General features: G+C 41.4%; 3 protein-coding genes across 7 annotated transcripts in view; 1 reads left to right on the forward strand and 2 right to left on the reverse strand.

Moving 5' to 3' along the window:
* The window catches only part of LOC147207196 (multiple epidermal growth factor-like domains protein 11), a 123572-nt gene extending 120498 nt beyond the window's left edge, over positions 1–3074 (forward strand). For all 4 annotated transcript variants that reach the window (XM_086106265.1, XM_086106266.1, XM_086106267.1 and 1 more), the window contains one exon: positions 1614–3074. In XM_086106265.1, the coding sequence (XP_085962391.1) occupies positions 1614–1798 (185 nt within the window). In that variant the 3' untranslated portion in view covers positions 1799–3074. The remainder of the gene's footprint in view (positions 1–1613) is intronic.
* On the reverse strand, positions 3066–14280 carry rab11a (RAB11a, member RAS oncogene family). The gene is made up of 5 exons (XM_086106271.1): positions 14121–14280; positions 12677–12872; positions 11576–11769; positions 7979–8059; positions 3066–5396 (listed from the first exon to the last, which is right to left on the reverse strand). Exons 1-5 carry the CDS (start codon positions 14158–14160, stop codon positions 5260–5262), a joined length of 648 nt encoding a protein of 215 aa, XP_085962397.1. The 5' UTR covers positions 14161–14280; the 3' UTR covers positions 3066–5259.
* Positions 14281–16203: 1923 nt separating this feature from the next.
* On the reverse strand, positions 16204–20173 carry sh2d7 (SH2 domain containing 7). 2 transcript variants are annotated; one of them, XM_086106269.1, is made up of 7 exons: positions 20015–20173; positions 18838–18927; positions 18296–18461; positions 17765–17995; positions 16935–16969; positions 16319–16883; positions 16204–16248 (listed from the first exon to the last, which is right to left on the reverse strand). In XM_086106269.1, the coding sequence occupies exons 1-7, from the start codon at positions 20164–20166 to the stop codon at positions 16204–16206; spliced, it is 1284 nt and encodes a 427-aa protein (XP_085962395.1). In that variant the 5' UTR covers positions 20167–20173. The 2 variants fall into 2 exon arrangements, with proteins under 2 accessions (XP_085962395.1, XP_085962396.1); XM_086106270.1 differs by having other exon boundaries at positions 16319–16786; positions 16877–16969.
* Positions 20174–20456: the final 283 nt, after the last annotated feature.

Raw genomic sequence — 20456 nt, forward strand, 5'->3', positions numbered from 1 at the left:
CCACAACGGAGGACTGGCTGACTCCAAAGTAAAGGGCATTGCAGTAATCGAGCCGGGATGTGACAAAGGCATGAATTACTGTCTCAAAGTGTTCATGTGAGAGGAGAGGTTTTATTTTGGCCAGCTGTCTAAGGTGAAGGAAGCTTGATTTAACAACGGCACCAATTTGCCGATCAAGTTTGAAATCACTGTCCAGTTTAAGGCCCAAGTTTGAGACTGTTGACTTAAGATAAGGAGACAGGGGGCCCAAGTCTACAGGGTGGGATGTACAAGGCCACTGGGACCAAACAATCTCACCTCTGTCTTCTTTTCATTGAATTTCAAGAAATTTTGTGCCATCCAGGTTTTGATTTCTTCCAGACAGGATAGGAGTGGCCTTAATGAGAAGGCGTCTTTCTTGCTCAGTGGGACATAGATCTGGCAGTCATCTGCATAGCAGTGGAAGGGAATACCATGTTTCCTTAAGATGGAACCTAATGGGAGCAGATAAAGCGAGAACAGCAGAGGCCCCAGAATTGAGCCCTGTGGAACACCACATGACAGGGGAGCAGTGCGTGACTCAGAGCAGCCAAGGCTGACACAAAAGGTTCTGTCAGCTAAATAGGACCTAAACCACTCAAGAGCACTGCCGCCAATGCCCACCAAGTGCTGCAAACGAGTCAGCAGAATACTGTGATCCACTGTATCAAATGCTGCAGTTAAGTCCAATAAAACTAGACACACGTGGTCTCCAGCGTCATTTGCTAGGAGGATGTCATTAGAAACGCGTAACAGGGCTGACTCCGTGCTATGCATCGTCTTGAAACCTGACTGGAAGACCTCCAAGATGTTATGTTCATCCAAGAAAATTTTCAACTGCATGTGCACCACTTTTTCCAGAATTTTGGAAATGAAAGGCGGTTTGGAAATGGGCCTGAAACTTGACAGCACATCTGGATCAAGACCAGGTTTCTTGATCAAGGGTTGGACCACAGCATGTTTAAAATGTTGGGGAACTATACCAAAAGAGAGGCTGCTGTTGATGATATCCAAGACCGATGCGCCAACACTCGGGAGAACCTCCTGAAAGAAATGCGGGGGAAGAGAGTCGCAGGGGGAGCCAGATGGCTTCATCTGGCGAACTCCATCCTCCAAAAGCGTCAAGGACACAGTTTCAAAAGAATTTAGCACATCTGAACATGGAACATAGACAGAGGGGTCAAATGCTGTATTTGAGACCGGAGTCCTAGCTGTAGAGACCTTATCAATGAAAAACTGAAGGAATCTGTTGCACATCTCGGGTGAAGAATCCGAGCAAGTAGGCAGAGGGGGTTTGAGCACAGGGGTTTGTAAGGTGTAGGCAGGGATTAAATATAGATTTTATATGTACTGTACATGTGTAAATGGTTTAGAAATTCCTTTCTTTATAAATCTTTTTTAATCTTAAAATGCATGACAATATTTTCAGAGTAGGGTATAATTTGAATGGTCCAGCCCACTTGACATCTACCGAGGGCGTATATGGCCCACAATGTAAAATGAGTTTTACACCCCTGGTATACAGTATTAAAAAATATATATTTAAAATTTCAAAGAGTGCAGAAATGACAGCATTGGTCTTTTGTCTCTCCCAGAGCCCACCATCAGTATCATCCCAGGAGCTGGAGGCATGCTGGTGTCCAGTTACCCGCAAGATCTCTATGACCTGCCCAGGAACAGCCACATCCCCAGTCACTATGACCTACTGCCCGTGCGGCACAGCCCCACTCACAGCCACAGCCCCCCTCTGCCCGGCAGTCCCACTGGCTCGCTGCTCTAGGACACACACACAAGCACAAACATAAACACACACACTGGAAAGCCACCATATCCCTGTCCCTGCCTGCCCTTCTGTGAACTGGATGAAATCCAGTCTGAAATACTTGGAAACTGTGAAGAGGCTGTTTGTTTTTGTAGTTTTCGGTAACTGGACGGAAAAAATGCTATTTGATATTTTATCATTGTAAATATATTCAATTTTAGGTGTTTCGTGCCATGAAACTTCTGTGTTTTAACTGCCCCCCCCCCCAAAAAAACACAAAACAGTGGAGGCAATATAGGTATACTTATATACAGCAGTGTACGCAGATGTTTTTCATTCATTCACAGGTGCAATAGATCAATTGGACCATTTGAAAGCATGCACACATACACGGAATACGCGTTTGAGTGTGTCAGCAAGTTTGGCTGATTCAGCTTGTCCTGTACTCTCCTCTAAGTGGACACTGAAAAGGACAAACGGACACAAGCAAGCAAGCCAGATACCTTTTTTTTTTTTACATTGTAGGACAAACGGACACAAGCAAGCAAGCCAGATAGCATACTTTTTTTTTTTTTACATTGTCTCTTCTGTTTTGTATAGAAAAGGTGTTGTGTTGGCTGTACACTTTGTCCACTTGTAATTATTTTGTTGTTACATCAGGATGAATACACATGCATGCCAAAGATTAGCATAGTAGTTAGCCAGCAATCTCCTTTTTAAGATATCCTTTATTTATTTGTCCCACACTGGGGAAATTTACATTTTTACATTAGTCAGAGCAAATTTAGTCATCTTCCAGGCTCCGCATAAGACTGTCACACAGACTTTGGAGTTTTGAGTGAGAGGATTTGATATAAACCAGGATTGGTTGAGACTCTTTAATTCAAGCGACTTTTATTTGCTCATTTTCCGGTTAGATGGGTTACTTCCATTTTGTGGCAATGTTAACTTTTGTTATATGAGTATTATTATTACAGATCAAGTAGCACTATAGTATCATAAATGTATGTATAAGGCCCTATTCGCACAGATCAATGCTGTGAAACTGGCAAATCAGTACACCTTCACAATAGGTGACATTTCAACAATCAAGATTTGTTTCCCACTCAAATTACCTTCTGTGATGGTTCCAAATGTTAGTATACTTTTTTTTTTAATGCAAATCGGCTTCTTTTTTCCTGGTCATGTTTCCAACCAATAAAACTGATTAGCTTCAGAGAACGGAGTGGTAGTTAGTACCTAATAACGTGACTTGAAATTCCAAGTAAAAAAAATCCAAAACATCTAAAAGGTTTATGACTGGTGCGCTTTATTACGATGAGCTGATAACTTAAGATAGACACAATTGTACAATTTTATCAATCTGTACAAAACATAAAACCATTACGAGCCCCCTATCACATTTAACCCTTCATAATAATTGAAATGACATCATTTCACTCTTACACTGGAATTACAGTCAGTTTATGAATTTCAAAACATAAAAAAAATGACAAATAAAAAAAAAGACTGAATCAAAAGACAAAACAATGGATTATGATTTTGAGTATTTTTCTTTTTTTGGAAAGAAATCACCTTGACTCATCATCAGATTGCCATTTTACGATTATGGAGACGCTTGGTTGGCGGCGCTGTCTGTTTGAGGAAACGCCATTGGTACTGCCAGCCAGGCTCACACACTCCAGAACTACCCATCCATCCATTCTCTGCCTCGACACACACACACGTAGACATCCACCAAGTGCGGGTCGTGCATATGCCTGCCACACCCATCACAACGTTGGACATGACTAGAAGCTGAATGAACACTCTGGAGTACTGGACTGACACTTCTCAGCTTGTCATCCTCATACACCAAAGCTGATTTGATGGACATTGATGTCAGCAACCGAATGCGGTTAACGTGGAGTCCCACCAAAAAGCCATGCATTGTGTTCAAGTCCGAGGCAGCTTGGTGTAAAGTAGGCTTCATGTGACAGGGAAAATTCCTTGACAGGATGGACCACTTATGAGTGTTAGAGGAGGGGGATGCAAAGGTGAATGGTGAAGGAGGCACTGTGACCAGAAAACAACAGCCAAGAAAGTGGATGAATCCTCATATCGTTTCCGTTAAGCATCATTGACTTCATGTACTGAAACTCTTTTACCGGGACTATTTTTGACCAAGTAATTCAGGATTAAGTTGTTAAGACTCCGATGTGGAGTTACACCCCCCCCCCTCCCCTCCAAAAAACCCCCCCAAAACATTTCTTCTGAGAGAAATGATGTGAAAACTAGACTAGGCTTGTTTATTAAGCTAATAAGGTTCAGTGCAAAAAAAACAAAAATACAAAAACAATTATAAGGTTAACAAGCAAAAGTCAAACAGTGGTCACATGCATCGAGAACCACAGAGAAATGTCGCCAGCTTCTCTCAATGGGATTTAAAAGCTTTCAACTTGTGCACCAAGAAAAACACATCGGGACAGCTGCGCGCTCGTTCCTGCATAGTTGTTAATTGTGAGACCGATGTAAGCTCTGTTCCTCAACGCGAAGCAGAAGTTCCCAACCCCACAAGTATGAGTGCCTCTATGACGAAGGACAACCGATGAACACGTTGCACTTTCAAGGTGGCGCACGTTCAAGGCGACTGCCACGTTCCACAGCAAAGCCCAGAGTCTCTCGCCGAATAAAACATGCAGCACAGCATATGGCCATCTTTTCAAAGACATGCAAAGCTGCCCCCAACCTGCTTTCTTTTGTAAACGAGATGGTAACGGCCGGACCATGAGGCCACACGCTTGAGGCGAGCCCGCCCTCTCCACAGCATAAGCAGAACTGACGGCTCTACATTTCACTAGCGTCATGTCATGTTCACAGCAATGGGATCAAAAGTCATGACACTCCTGCATGTGGTTTCTTAAATGGTACATTGCACTAAGTGGCAAAGAGGGGAGCAGACAATGACAGGAGCTCATTTAAGAGGACTAAACTTCAGAGCAACTTCCATGTGCTTTATATTCATATATATACGAGGAGTTGATATTTGATACAATAGACAAAAAGATCAGAAAAATCAAGAGGGGCACAAAGTATAAAGACATAAGAGGGAAAGAAATCACATTCATATATATATATTAAGACTTTTTTTTTTTGGTGTGTGTGACATGTCAGCGCAACAACAGGAATGAAATCTAAAGTGATATGAAATGGCTGCAGCCTTCCGTCCTTATGAGCCTACAGACAGAGTGGCTCAGCTTGGGGCGAGGAAGGAGCCCCAAGCTGTAACTTTCTATACTGTACTGAGACATATTAACGGGTGGGTGGGCGGGGGTGGGGTTGAAGAGGGTTGAGGGGATGTGAATGGGGGCGACAGATCGGTTAAAAGTAGTGGTGAGTTCAGATCACAGCCCTGGAGCCCTGAAGGGACTATGGAGAATGGAAGAAGGGTGACGGGATTGGGGTTTTGGAAGCAGGGGGTGGGAAGAGCCAGGGTCAAGCTAGATGTTCTGACAGCACTGCATCTTTGGTTTGTTCTCAGTGGGCTGCACTTGGATGTTGACCACATTGTTGCTGGGAGACATGTCACTCTCCTGCCGCTCCGACATCTGCTTTTGGGACACGATGCGGTAGATCTCTGGAGGGAGGGAGATCACAAGGTTAATGTTTCATTTTGTGACATCACGCTCACCTGAAATCACAAGTTGTAGCAATTGCACATTGCCCATAAAAGCCGCCGGTTTCCTGGAACTGATGTTTATGTGAAGGTTAACAGGACGGGAATCCGTCAGCCAATCTGAGGTCCAAATGCTCCGTTGCGCACTGCGGGATGCTTGAGACAAACTCCAGCTAAGAAAATGAAGGTCCAATTTTCGATGTCCAATTCCACTTGAAGTGCCATTTGGTGTAAGTGCAATGTTTTCCATACACTGTTCATGTGCGGTGTCCAATTCTGGAGTGCTGGTTCTGCACATGCACCTCACACATCTCTCATTGCATTCTTCATGCCCAAATCTTTAATAAAAAATAATAAAAAAAAACACCCACTGTACAGACAACTGCAGAGGTGATAATAATGACTGTATTGGTCAACAACAAATTTGAATCAGAGATGGCTTGATGTGACCAGGAACGTATTTTTGACCCTGGTTTGAAAACTGTCTCTGCACACCAAGCTATTGGGATATTTTCAGGTTTTGTCTTTAATTTTGACCTACAAAAGCTTGTACAAGACTGATTTTACCCGGTGTTGTAATTTAAAGCCAAGACGCTTCAGTATAAATCTAGCACCTGTTGCTGAACCTAACCCTTAATTAATTTAGATTACTAAACATGAGGCCTGCAGTTAAATAATCTTTTGGTGTTGGGATATACTGAAAATTCTATCAAACATAATAAATAAATATAATAATAATTTTTTGCTTGGTTTCAGATAAAAACAACAAAACATTTCCACTTCATGAACGGCCAAGTGGTTTTCCTTTTTGGATTCTCAACATTTTTTTACTTGAGTTTAAACAGTGCTTAGCAGAACACCATTTTCCTTATTAGAAATATTTGTGAGGTTTTGGACAAATCTCTCCCCACATTTTGGTCAGTGAGAAGAAGTGACGTCACAGCCACAGTGGCGAGGTTGCCGGCTTAAAACAGCACATTTGAGTAAGCCTGTTTCAAAAGTTCAAAAGGATCAGGAGGAACCTTGTGAGGCTGCTGGCATCAAGGTGTGCAGAAAAGGGTGACACGGGAGTGAATTTTCACTCCCGTCCCATGCCACTCGCACAAAGAAAAATCCCATCTCATCCTATAGTCCAAAAAAAAGAATCCTTGTCCTGTCCCGTCACAGTGAAAACAACTCCCATCCTGTCCTGCTTCCATTCAGCAAAACTCCCACTTGTGTACCGCTCGCATTTTGGAGGTCAGCCACATTTTTTTAAAAAGGTGCATTCTACTCTTTTATTGAACAGTTTGACACCCCCTTTCTACTCACTGACAATAATTCTTTGATGCAACATTTTTTTCCTACACCAGGGTTGTTTGAGTCAACGATAACTAAATTATTTTGTCAGCACCCTTTTTTGTTTTCTCAACGATAACGAGACGACGACGAGCGCAACGTAGCTCTTTGATGACTACAATATGACTTGACGTCTGTGAGTTTTCGTTGACAACACTGGACGAAATTGTTAGCGTGTGGTCTGCCAGACCTTCTCGTCCTACCGTGCATGTAATCTGTCTGTCAAAAAATATCAGCAATGTGGCTGCAACCTATCCTTGTTTGGTCAGGCCCACCACCTGGCGGGCACGCAGGGCACACGGACACATCAGCACAACACAAGATGTCTGCGGTCAACAGTCACACACACACACTTTCCGTTGATGGACCAATGGCGGCAGTGTCAATAAAGTGGCTTGATGGTCAGAAATGAAGAAAAGATAGTCTGGACATACTTTCTGTACAACCCAGCATAAAGAACAATGCAAGGCGGTGGTAAACTAGGTGGAAAGAATACCACGCCTCTCAAGCAGCTCTGAAGGCTGGCCGTGCATTTTTTTTCGCGTAATCTCTGATTATAATTTTTAGTAAAAATATGTCGACCAGTATAATTTAAATTCAGATAACACCTTTCATGGGACCCAAGGATACTGAGGAAAAAGGACTTTCAACCCACTCTCACTATCCGAGGAATGATCTACAGTAGCATGGTCTGCTCTCGCGTGAATTGTAGAATGGCTAAAAGCAGCCGTGCAGAAGGAAATCCCTGACAAAAGAAAATTGTGTTTTTCTGACGCAAAATATCACCTCCATTGTCTTCTGAAAGACAAAACATTTGATGATCCCGTTGAAATGGTTGTTTCAGTTGCAAGCTACGATTTACCTGAAATCTCTAATTCTGCTAAATCATTCCATTTGTGACAAACGAATGTTTTTTGTTGTTGTTTTAATGCACAGGTGTCAAACTCTGGCCCTCGAGGGCCGCCGTCCTGCATGTTTTCCATCTCTCCGTTACAACCCACCTGATTCAAATGAACTGGCTCGATATCAGGCTTCTGAAGAGCTAGCTGATGAGCTGATCATTTTAGGTGTGTTGCAAATGGGCGGGACGGAAAACGTGCAGGAGAACGGCCCTCGAGGACCGGATTTTGACACCTATGTAATCTAATGCGTTGAAATTCACACGAGTGATGTATTAACATCATAATACTTGTGCATGCACACACCTGTGAGAATGGTCTGGAAGGCAGTCTCAACATTAGTGGAATCCAGAGCTGATGTCTCCAGAAAAGATAAACCGTTTTTCTCTGCAGGACAAAATCAAACAACAGGTTACTAGGCACTGAAATGTGTTGCAATACACAGCAAGAATCTTAACGTAAGCAAAACACAAATCTATTGATTGCGCAACAGGCACAAGTACCAACAAGTAAAAAAAAAATTTTTAAAAAAAAGCTCTTTCTGTGTGTGTTGTGTTATTGAAACTGTTATGTGGGAGAAAAAAAATCATGGTACGAGTATATTTGAGGGCAGGAAGGAGAGTCAAGTGAGGCGACGTTCAAATCTTATTGTATTGTATTGTCACTATAAGAGACCATGAATAGCACGAACGTCATACAAGCTGGTGTCAGATTTACCGCAACAAAAAGTAGCAATGATATTACTACAAATGTTTAAAAATGATCACACTAACGATGACGCCATGTTTGTACCACACAACTCATGCAAGGGGTATGATCACAAGGTCAAGCATGATCATTACGACGACATCAAAAACATGCTGGGGAACTAAACCTAGCACACTGCAATCTCTCTTTAAAGAGTGCACATTTATTATGCAAATATCAATGGCATCTCTTTCTCTGAAAAAAGGGTGAAGCCATCCATCCATCCATCCATTTTCCGAACCGCTTAATCCTCACTAGGGTCGCGGGGGATGCCGGAGCCTATCCCAGCTGTCTTCGGGCAGTAGGCGGGGGACACCCTGAAGCCAATTACTGTATTTTCCTCACTATACGGTGCACCTAAAGGCTTTCAATTTTCTCATAAACCGACAGTGCGCCTTATAATCCGATCCGTCGTATATATTGGTGTTACAGTCTCTTTATATTCCCCATTGAGTTGTTTCCCTGTTAGTGTTCCTATCTCGTGGTGATTAACAGGAGCCAATTGGAAGCTAAAAGGGTTCTTTCTGCCCCGACACTAATTGACATGGGCATTCACCAACACAAATTCAAACAGACAACTACTTTGTGAGCTCTGCTCAGCCATTGTGAAACGAACATAATACCACAAGCATAGTTAATTACTGGCTAAACAAAGAAAGAAGACAAACAAGACTTCGAAGGATATTTTGCCTCTTGTGGATGTGAGCCCACCAGGTTTGTGTGCCTTTTTGTGGAATCAAATGTCTTCATTACTTTTGTCTTTCATTTATTGTTTTGGAATGCCATTTGTCCTCATGCAAAGGAATAAATTGTGTATTTTTATGGACTTCGTGTCTTGCATCATGCTACATCCTGAGGGAGCTACATATGGATCAGTATTCTGATTTCTTGGACACATAGTATTTTACATGTTCTGTAAAGCGCTCACTTTGTTCCATCTGCAGCGATTGTGAAGGCTCGATATCAATGGTTCTTAACCTTGTTAGAGTTACCCAACCCAACCAGTTCATATGCACGTTCACTGAACCCTTCATTCGTGAAAAATCAAGACATTAAAAAAAACACATTTATTAAAAACAGAAAAAAAGTAAATAAAATGACATGGCATAAGTATCGTTTTTTTTTTTTTAATTGTATGACGTACTATCATGACTGTCACACGGTGACTACTGGGCAAACTAAACTTCCCGCAGTACTGATTGGACAAGCAATGCAATGTGATCATCTATCTGCATCTGGCTGGTGAATGCAGCCAACCCGCGTCCCGTTTCATTTTAACATTTGTCAGACTTATGATTACCACGTACACACGTGCACATAACTTTAGGTGAGGATCCATCACGGTTTTCATCCATTATTCTGCAATTCGAATGGAATGGTTGCACACCGTTGCACAGTACATGGGTTGGCTGCGTTCACCAGTCACTCATGCAATAAATGTCTTTTTTCTCTCTTTTTTTAAAGCACAACAGACCAGGAAACAAGTCCGAAATGAACGGTCGCGAGTTGCAGCTCGCGTGACGACACAGTGATTACGTGACGTGAACTTGTACAAAATGTCTAAGATGGCCACGTATATTTTGATACTTCATTGGCTTTTGTTCGAGCCATAAGAAAAATGTGGTTAATGGTATATTTAACCATTTGTGCATTCTTTATTGTCATTGTTGCCGAACCGAAATGCCCGTCGATCTTCCTACTGACGTAGCAACAAAAGGCCAGTGAATTTTGCCGCTACACCTTTTTTCAGGGAATCAAATGCCATTGATATTTGCACTATTAATGTTCATACACTCTGCGTCATAGAATGAAGGGAAATGAATTTTGAGTGGTGTGTTGCTCTAAACACTGCTACTAATTTTATATCTATTCAGTACTGTCCAAAAGTCTTCACCAAACAAACATTTTGGAGCCAGCCCTATTTCAGACAGTACAAAATCTCACTGAATATTTAACACTCGACATCTCAACCACTACAATGGTGGATGGAAGCCAAGTGATTTGATTAGGTATTGAAACACAAATGACCAGATGGTCCACTGATATATGATGTCATGACATAAAATAGCAAAGTGAGTTCACATCCACTATTTTCTTGATATGTCCGTTTTTAGAGGTTTAGCAGAAAGCCAGCATTGGTCGTATATTTTTGTAGTGATTCCTGTTTTATGCATCGATGGAGTTTTTTTTCTGTCGGAGTCCTACTGTGTTTGAATGCACCCCATGCCTCCTGCCAATCACAAGTGGCATCATTTTTACTCCCTTTGTGAGCCTGTCCGTTTGAACCACAAATGGTGAGTGCATTACAAACAATAAGATAAATATTCAGTGACAAGCATCTGCTTGTTAATGGCATGAGTGATCTAACAGTAGGCCACCTCATTTCGCTTCTCCACACAATAAATGTTGATCCTGTTTGGCCCATTACCTAAAGTAAAGGTGTCAGATTTGGACCGCCGCATCATATTATGTGGCACGCAAAAACAAATCACATATGTTAACTTCTATAATGTTTGCTAAAATGTGTACCAAAATTTCAATTTGTCAATTTGCTGTATGTAATTAATAAGAACATTGAGATATTGCAAGCATTTTCTTGCTATTACAATAACTTAATAGTTGAATCAAAGTTTATTCTTGACTTCCAATTTCGAAACTGGTTCCCAATCAATTTGTTGTGTACTGCATATGTAATAATAAGGGATTATTAAACAGCCCTCAGGGGGAAACTGTAACGAATGTTGTCCGAGATAAAAATGAGTTTGACACCCCTGACCTCAAGTGTGCTTTGACTCCCTGTGCAATTGAGTTTGACACCCTTGCATTAGACTGTAAGCCCATATTGACCTCAAGTATTGACGTGGATGAATTTGCTCTAATGACACAACTCGTGTCCTTCAGCAAAATATTCAGAGCGTTTTGAATTGATCTTGTGAAGAACACGGTCCTGAGAGAGAGATGAAGAAAAAAAACAATTGACCTGGCTGAGTCCATACAACACAAGCGCATGCCATATATGCACTCTTATACGTGAGGGGCAGAACATATAAAAAGCATGTGCAAATCAAATGCAAAATTATGGGTTGGCTTTTAACGTTCTACAAATACACGGGAGGTTTTTCCATCTAAAACAAGAACAAGTGAATTGTGGTTTACCAGCAAAAGCCCGGGCCTCGTCGGTTGGAACAGCCCGGAGGTGGCGCAGGTCGCTCTTGTTGCCCACCAGCATGATAACGATGTTGCTGTCAGCGTGATCTCTCAGCTCCTTCAGCCAGCGCTCCACATTCTCATAAGTTAGATGCTTGGCAATGTCATAGACCAGGAGCGCGCCCACTGCACCGCGGTAGTACCTGCAGTTTCCATTTAGACATAGCAGCCGGCCATCAATTATCATCAGAGTCAATTCACGCCAACAAAGCCGGTGATTTACGACCATTTGATAACCTGATTTCAGCAAACTGGCTTACGTCACTGGCAATGCGGCCGTTTGAAAACCACTTATGAAACTTGAGTCATTGCTGAAACTTGGTTTGTGATTGAGAATGTGACAAAAAGAAGATAACTTATGTCAAAGTTCTCCACCTTGAGATGACTACTTTTAATGATTTTGAAACTGTTCCAGCCGCACACTATGTCGTACACTCATCTCCTAAAAGCAAATTAAATATTTAGGAGCGCACTTGCAACAAGACTGTCACAAATCGGCATCGCTAAAACTTCAGCATACATTTGTAATGTTCTCTTACTCCCGAAGTCCCCTTTTACTAGCACGGTAAAATACAAACTATTGGTTTCAAGTCTGAACATTGGCTTGGTCAGTCGAAAACATTTATTCTATCCTCTGATGGTAATTCTTTGTTGTTTTTATATGTTACCATTATTGACACACGAACATGATGATTTGCACAAAGGAATGTATGAAAGGAAATGCTGAGGTCCTGAAATGCACACGCAAAATTATTTATGACAAAAGACTAACTGAACTAACTGAAGAGGAAAGCGTGACAGCTGAGCCGGAACACGTTTCAGTCGAAAGAGCAGTTTCCACTGGCCTAATGCGGATCGTAAAAAAATATACATAAAAAATTATACTACCAAACATCAATAATTAGCTGTGGTTACACATATGTTTGACCAAATAGGACTGTGTTTCCACAGCCAACTTGAATTCTTGTGCCTGTAACAGGCCCATACGAAATTGGCTTTCCCGGTTCCCCAGGCTTCCTTGAGTGTGATTTCAACACTGACAGTACTCACGCTGAAGTGATGGCACGGTAGCGCTCCTGTCCAGCTGTATCCCAGATCTGGGCCTTCACTGTTTTCCCATCCACCTGAATGCTGCGCGTGGCAAATTCGACTCCAATGGTACTCTTACTTTCCAGGTTGAACTCATTGCGAGTGAAACGTGATAGCAGGTTACTCTTTCCCACACCCGAGTCACCAATCAGGACCACTGCAATTCAGAAAACATGGATTAACGCGGCCACCATGGATCCATTGTTTCAATAAAAGATAGCAGGTGTGGGAGGGGTACACCTGCAGACTAATGCAACCTAATTTAATGCTCTGTTAAAGATTATGCCTTTATGAAAATATGAAGGCTCAGTTTAAGATTGACAGGAAAGTAAACTGTGGTCAGAGTATGCAGCGGTGTACAATCAGATTTGGAGTTTCTAATGTGCCCCTCTTGTATCTGAAGATTATTAAAACACTACTTATGATAATGTTGTATTAAAGAAATAAAACAATCAAATAACATTTTCCTCATGGGGTTAGAGACAGTTCTTGGAATTGGATATGTGAATAAACATATAGCGAGATAGCGTTAATTAAAATGGAGCTTTCTTCAGAATTGGATTTGTAGATACAGTACTACATTTCATTACATTGTGCAGGTGTCCCTAAGTAGAGCGAGTGAGTGTAGTTTGCATCATAAATAAAATGGATTTACTGGAATTCAAACACCAACCATCCCAGTTATACCATTTAAACAACGTCGGACTAACAAGAATCCCTTTGTGATATTGCTCAAGTTGGTTGATTAGGGTTTCAAGTTGTTTACGTGTCATGAATGTAAATGCAAATTCTCGTCAGTGAAGACGGGTTTTTCAACACGGGCACATACACTGACTATTCATGAGTTAATGCTTTTCAATTATTTTGTCAACATCATGTTAATTCGTATGCCAATTGCTCGAAAATGTTAATTAAAAGCTCCTTCCTGTTGTGTTTAGATGACCTACTTGAAATCGAATTCAATGTTGTACCAAATGATTCAATATTTTTAGATTCAGAACTCGCTACGTTACGCACATGATGCATTTCATCTACTATGTTATATTTTTCCCTTTGATAATATTGATGATATGCATGAATAAAGCGCGTGAACTCGCTCCTACTGGCAACCCCGTAAAGATAATGTGATAACGGGAAAGGTTAGGCGTGTCCGCTAGTCCGCACCCAGCACTAGCAAAAGGCCCGGCATTTTAAAATCACAAACGAAGTTTCAAACTTGTTTTTCTTTTTACAATACCTGTTACTAGCAGATACCACTTTTGTGTCGCGTGAATTAATTAAGCTCGCTGACATTTTCCGAGAAGCTTAACGAAAAGCAATCAGAGCACAATGGTAGTGTCGGCTAAGTTTAGCCTAACAGCTAACAGAAGCAAGGCACAACACAACGACAAAAAAGTCATTTTACCTTTGAACAAATAATCATATTCGTCATCTCTGGTGCCCATTATCTTATTGAGTAATAGTCAGCCCAAGATTGACCTCGTTCTAATGGTAAGAAACGATCTAGTTGGCTTTAGTATGCCCAAAAGGAATCTGTTTGGAAGACGGACTTCCGTAATTTCTTCTTCGTGTGCCCCATCGGACACTAAGAGCTCTCTTTCTCCTAGCGGTCAACAACAGAAGTTTCCATGTGCAGTGCTTAAGATTCGGATTCGTAGTGTCGTACATTGTTGGAAGTACGGTACTAAGTCGAACGTATGTACATTGAAAATCATGTTTTGCTGAAGATTACATAAGATTGTTATGTAAGGATATATTTGGCTGTTGAGACTTGTTTATGCAAACTTAAGTGTCATTCTTTCAGATTCTTCCACAAGCGAGTGGCATTTTGTGCTGATCAGCAAATGACATCACGGCAGATGACTCAATCCCCTAACAATTACTTACAAATATTGAACTTAAAGTTAAAAGTACAGTAAAATATATTCATGACATTGTAATATAAAGCTATTTCAATCCATTGTAAATGTATTTTTGCATCTTCATCTTTAAATTGTCAGAGCACAGAGTTGTTTTTTAAAATGTATTTATAGTAAAAGTAACACAGAAACATAACATGTTTTTAGGAAAAGTTGAGTAGCAGGCTCAAAAAATACCCTAGCTGATTCACAGACGATTGTCTGTATACTGTACTACAGTCTCGCTTCCAAGCACACTCACCCGCACGCATCGATAGGAAAGAGGCCGGCGTGGGGCATTAAAGAGCATTTATTTGAGGATATTACCCAAAAAAAAAAAAAAACACCTTCATCTTTCAATGGATCACCGAAAGAACTCCAAACCTTTATAATCCAATATAGTTCTTCACAACCACGTCAGCCTGACAGTACAGATGGGCAGGTTTGATTCCAGCTCCGGCCTGCCTGTGTGGAGTTTGCATGTTCTCCCCATGCTCCGGTTTCCTCCCACATTCCAAAAACATCCGTGTCAGGTTATCAAAACATGGGAAATTGCCCCTAAGTGTGAATGTGAGCGCAGAGACAGTATTCATTCATCTATGTGTACCCTGTAGTTGGCTGGCAACCAGTTCAGGGTGTCCCCTGCCTACTGCTCGAAGACAGCTGAGATTGGCTACAGCACACCCGCGACTCTTGTGGGGATAAACGGATTAGTAGATAGATAGAATATACATACAGACCAAGCAGGACAAAGAAAATTGTCTCACTCAAATAATTTAACTCCACAATGTCAGTGTTTGACCTGAGTGCATGTGCAATGAAGGTTAAGGGATTCATACGTGGCATCTACTGGTTGAATTGTATGGAAGCAATAATCCTCCTTCTGACACTTTGATTGACTTCCCACAAACCATGTACACTTGCATGAAATCCTCCATCTGGTGGTCCTTGCAACTTTTGCACGCCCCCAACCGGGTTGGAGATGTGAGGGTGCAGGACTATATAATCAAGGATGTCCAGCTCTGGTTCTCGAGGGCTACCTGCTTCAAATGATCAGCGCATCAGCAAGGTGTGAAGAAGCCCGAAAACGATCCTGATCATTTGAATCAGGTGTGTTGCAGGAGGGACACATCGAAAACAGGCAGAACAGCAGCCCTTGAGGACTGAGTTTGGACACTCCTGCTCTAATTTGTCCATAGGTATGAATATGTGTGTGTGTGTGAACAGTTGTTATTGTCCTGCGATTTGGCTGGTGCCCCAAGATGTACCTTTCACCCAAAGTGAGCCGAGAGTAGAATCCAGTTCATCCGTGACCCTAAGGAGGACCAGCGCTAATTTAAATGGACAGCTAGCTGGTCATATAAAATGTCTGCTTCACGTGCTGACCTAATACAATGTTTGAGAGGCAATGAATGGACAATAGAAGTTCAACTTTGTTGACTGAAATTGACATACAATGCTTGATTTGGTAGGAACAAGAAACAAGTTGTTGTGAGATCAACACAGTGTTCTGTCATTAAAATGTTCTTGTTATCATATATGGTTTTGTCTAAATCTGTATTTTCACTCCAGAGGTTATTTATTCCACATTTATTTCTTCATATTATCAGGGAGACATTTCTTCCATTTCATATCCTGGAAAAAAAAATCATAAAAACTAAAATTTTTGTCAACATTTGACAACAACTTTTTATACCTGACTCACATTTTTTCCCCATGTAGATTTAGGCATCTTGGTCTTGATGTCATCAAGAGACTCGTAAGTGTTTGCCTGGTTTTCCATGGACTTGCCGGGGACCTGTTCGTAGGTGCTGTCAGGGAAAGTGATGACTGCTGGCTTCTGCTCAATCTCAGCATACATGGTGGCTCTCTGAGAGACTGAACTCCTTTTAGGCCTTTCAGAGGTCAGGTTGGACCTAAACAATTCCATGTCATACCTCTGCTCCTCTGACCACAGGTTGCTCAGTGTCAAAGACTCTGTGGGGTCATGAAGCGAATATGTGTGGCATGTGACCCTCTTGGCAGGAACATGGATTTGATATGCTGAGACTGTGAGTGATGGACTGTTAAACTGGTTTGAGTAGGTCTCCTCTTGTTGATCTTGTTTGTTTTTGTTTATCACTGGCACAGACTTGCTTCTGCCACCCACAGACGTATGCTGGGAGTGAGCCACCTGGTCCCCAGGATAGCTTGCGTCAGTGTATAAATGTGAAGACCGACTGGTTACTAAGGTTGTGTTTTCTCTTTTTGCCCTGTTTGTGACCTTCTGGGTATTGCTTGGTTGTGACGTTGTATCAGAAAAAGATCCACTAAGGGAGAATGCCACTGGAACACCCCTTTTTGGAACAGCAGGAGCCTGGAAGAAATCATGTCAAATTCAATATGCTGTCACTGAAATCAAGTTTCTTGATTCTTCAAATCAAAGTTTCTTTGTGATTAGCATTTTAAATCGGCTTTGGACTTGCACAGCTCAACTCTTGGCGAAAGCAGTTTAGAACCAATATTGGGCATTTCTGTGTCTTCTTTCATTCACTTTTATGCGAGTCACATATTAGAGTCTCAAAATGGAGGAAGCACATTTGCACTGGACTTGGAGAACAATCCCCACACTTGATATTCCAAGTCCCCCCAATAGCTGTGCCGCCCAGGTGGGATGATTTAAAAAGATATAATGCATTCAGAGGGTTTGATGCCTGCTATTCACATATTTATGAATGAATAAATCATGTTAGAGCAGAGCTGTCTATCGTGCGCTAGTGTCAAACGTGGTCTGTGCAAGTTTAGACTGACTTTCCAAATTAGCCATGTGCCTGCCTGCCCAACTGAAAAACCACACTGAAACAAACAACATTGTGTGTTGAATTTACTCAATTGTACGTAATCAAATGGCTGTGCAAAATAAATACCGGTAATCTGGATCACGTTCATTTTTAAGGCGCTTCCTAGTCCACTTGAAAAATGTATCTGGATTCAGATGATTTTATTTCGCTCGACCAATTGACAAAATAATACTGTGTACATTAAACAAAAGCCTTCTTTCGTGGAGCTTGGCAGAGACCAATCTGCCAAATTTGCAAACACACAGATTGAACCTTGCGCTGACGCAAAAATCAGGATCCACCAGCATTTACAGTGCGCCACTGTTTCATACCTGAGAAAGGGACATGGAGTCTACAGATTGGGTTGCAGTCAGTTTTTTGTTTCTGTATTTTGGTGGCAGTGCAGGTGGCTGAACTGTGGTGCGTACACCATCAGTTTGTTCCTGGATCCTTCCAATACTCTTGTTATTCGGGTCCCAACGGCCTTGCAGAGCATTGACACTTACTCCTGATTCCCCTTTGCTGTTGTAATTCACCACATCATACACTTCACCTGTGTTTGCCTGGAAAGAACAACAACCCCTGTTATCGCCTCTTCATGGCTACTTAAAAGCACACTTGTTTCACCAACCAAAACAAGTCAGCTACAACAGATACTGAAATGATATGAGTGTCAGTCTTGTAGTTTGTCTTTTTTTTTCTTAGCTGAAATGTGTGGCTCTCCTTTTAGTTCATGGTTTCAATATAATCCTGCAGTGGGATGGTTAACAACTGCAATGTTTTTCAGATGAAAAAAAACCTAATAGATCTTGGGCCTTCACTCCCATTCAAGAGGACTGAAAGTTAGTCTCAAAGACCCTCACCTCAAAACAGCTGGTTGTCAGGTACTCTCCAAATGGCTGGATAGGGCTTACTTTATAATGATCTATAAGATCACTGATGCAGGAGTAGGTGTGACAGTCACCTGATATGAAAAGAAGTCCCTCTTGGTTTTGAGTTATCACAAAATGGCGGCACCTGTCAAGGCCCCTGTAGAGGAAATGCACAACTTGCACTACTCTCTGGACAATGAATGGACAAAGAAATCACATCAAAAATATTATTGAACATCTCAAGAAAGCTTTTACAGATGCATAAGTGGGAGTAACTCCATAGTTATCTTTCTATAGACGTAAAAATGGGGTGTCTTACATGCAGTAGCTTAGCAACAAATGAATTGAAAACCACTATTTTCTTCTGTCAGAGGACCATCCTCTCATTTGATTTTATAAAATAGAGAGTTGTAATGATCTGTGCTGGTCAAATTGTATTGATCTGCATATTACACCTCTTGACTGAACTCACTAAAATCTATCTTAGTCTATGTGCTTAATGGTTCTTTGTACATTCAGCTTCAACTTCTTACTTGTAGGAAAGGATGTAGCCGATGGTTTTATCACTGAGGCGGATGAGAAAAGAGCCTGGAGCTTTATCTGCCAGGAGATCCTCTGCATGCCTGTGATGGGGAGGCAGACAACAAACATCAGAAGCAACTGATTTGTGTCATATTTCAAGTGAGTTAACAATTACATGACAGCACTATGACACTTTCAGATTATCCCCAATTGCCTTTTTATTGGTGCCTTTTTTGGGGGGGGGGGGGGTATTCCTTTTTTAGCTCTGTTACCGACATGAAGAATTCAATGTGTCAGGTGTTGAATGTCACTTGATAGTCGGCTACATTCGAAGGCTTGATCAGCTTTTCAACATACTCCATCCCCAAAATGCCCCAATGACAGTATTAAATACCGATAAATGGATTTCCTGTCGTTCATAAAAAGACAGTGGTACACCCTTTTGGAATGTTTTCACAGAAAATGAAGGGTTGATGGGTCATCCATTGGTTCTTTGAGAGACTTTGTTGACATGTCCACTCTAATTCTGTGAATGGGAGAGTAGTGTAATATTCTCAAGTCACCTGGCGTAACTCCTTGGTACATGTTTATGGAGAGTAAATGTCATCATAGCAAAATACACACATCCATACTGCAATAATTCAGATGTTATGTAACAGGTGTAAACCTCAGCTAATTATATAATGAAATGAATAATCACTTTGCAAAAAAAAAAAAAAAATTAAAAATTAAATGGGGTGACTTGAGAATTGACTTCCTCCACATAGAACATTTATAGAAAATAAAGTGACATATGGACCAGGGACAGAGAGAATTTGTTGAGCTAAGTGAACATGCTATTATTAAACAGCATGGGAAAATACAAGGTTGAAAATGTCAAATAAATACAGGTTACTCATAGAACAGAATTATTCTGGTATGTAATATAGCTGATGTTCATCAAAAAGTTGTATGTGTTGCACCTTTACAGTTGTGAGATACAGTTAAAATCCCATAAGTGAAGAGATGTAGGTTAATTCATTTAAGATGGCATTGACACGTAGAGATTCGTCTTTCTATTTTGTTAAAGCAAAATGTCTGCTCATCTCGACAAATTATTTTTAAAAATGCCACATTTCGTTCATCACAAAGAGAAATTGGAACACTGAAGACTATTTCATGCTTTGAAAGGTATTCTTTGTTTCTTACTTTCTTCCAGTGAAGCCTTGAAACCAGCTGGGAAAATTTCCATTTTGCAGAATGATCTGTGCCTGTGTCCCAATGAACCACCGAAGCACGAGCTCCTTCAGACCTCCTTCAGATGAATCCAGATGCAGATCAACAGATGACTTTGTCTCCATCCCGACACGATTGTCATGAAACCAACACACAGAGCACTAGTCCTGAATGAATACTCCCTGCTTGGATCATCTCTCAAAAGGAAGGACAGGCGTTCATTTGACTATAAAACAGCTCCCTCGTATTAACAACGGTATTGTTTGATTTTATCATCGCTTCATCACTCGGCTTGCCTTTGCCTGGTTATCTACAGTATGTTCCGTGTGCCTGCTGCATCCGTGGTGTGCAGCAGGCACAGTACAGTACTTTAAAAAGTGAGGGGGGGGAAACAGAAAAAGGGGATTCTCCCAAC

This window comes from Hippocampus guttulatus, chromosome 3 (genome assembly GCF_054856545.1).
Source record: "Hippocampus guttulatus isolate MCC_2025c chromosome 3, RoL_Hgut_1.0, whole genome shotgun sequence".
NCBI lineage: Eukaryota > Metazoa > Chordata > Actinopteri > Syngnathiformes > Syngnathidae > Hippocampus > Hippocampus guttulatus.

Coding starts and splice junctions, on each gene's coding strand:
- rab11a (XM_086106271.1), bottom strand. CDS start 14,160: ATGGGCACCAGAGATGACGAATATGATTATTTGTTCAAAG. Junction 11,770..12,676: donor TACCGTGCCATCACTTCAGC/GTGAGTACTGTC, acceptor TGGAAACTGCAG/GTACTACCGCGGTGCAGTGG. Junction 5,397..7,978: donor CTTCCAGACCATTCTCACAG/GTGTGTGCATGC, acceptor CCCTCCCTCCAG/AGATCTACCGCATCGTGTCC.
- sh2d7 (XM_086106269.1), bottom strand. CDS start 20,166: ATGGAGACAAAGTCATCTGTTGATCTGCATCTGGATTCATCTGAAGGA. Junction 18,928..20,014: donor CAAGGCTTCACTGGAAGAAA/GTAAGAAACAAA, acceptor TCCCCATCACAG/GCATGCAGAGGATCTCCTGG. Junction 17,996..18,295: donor TGACAACCAGCTGTTTTGAG/GTGAGGGTCTTT, acceptor TGTTCTTTCCAG/GCAAACACAGGTGAAGTGTA.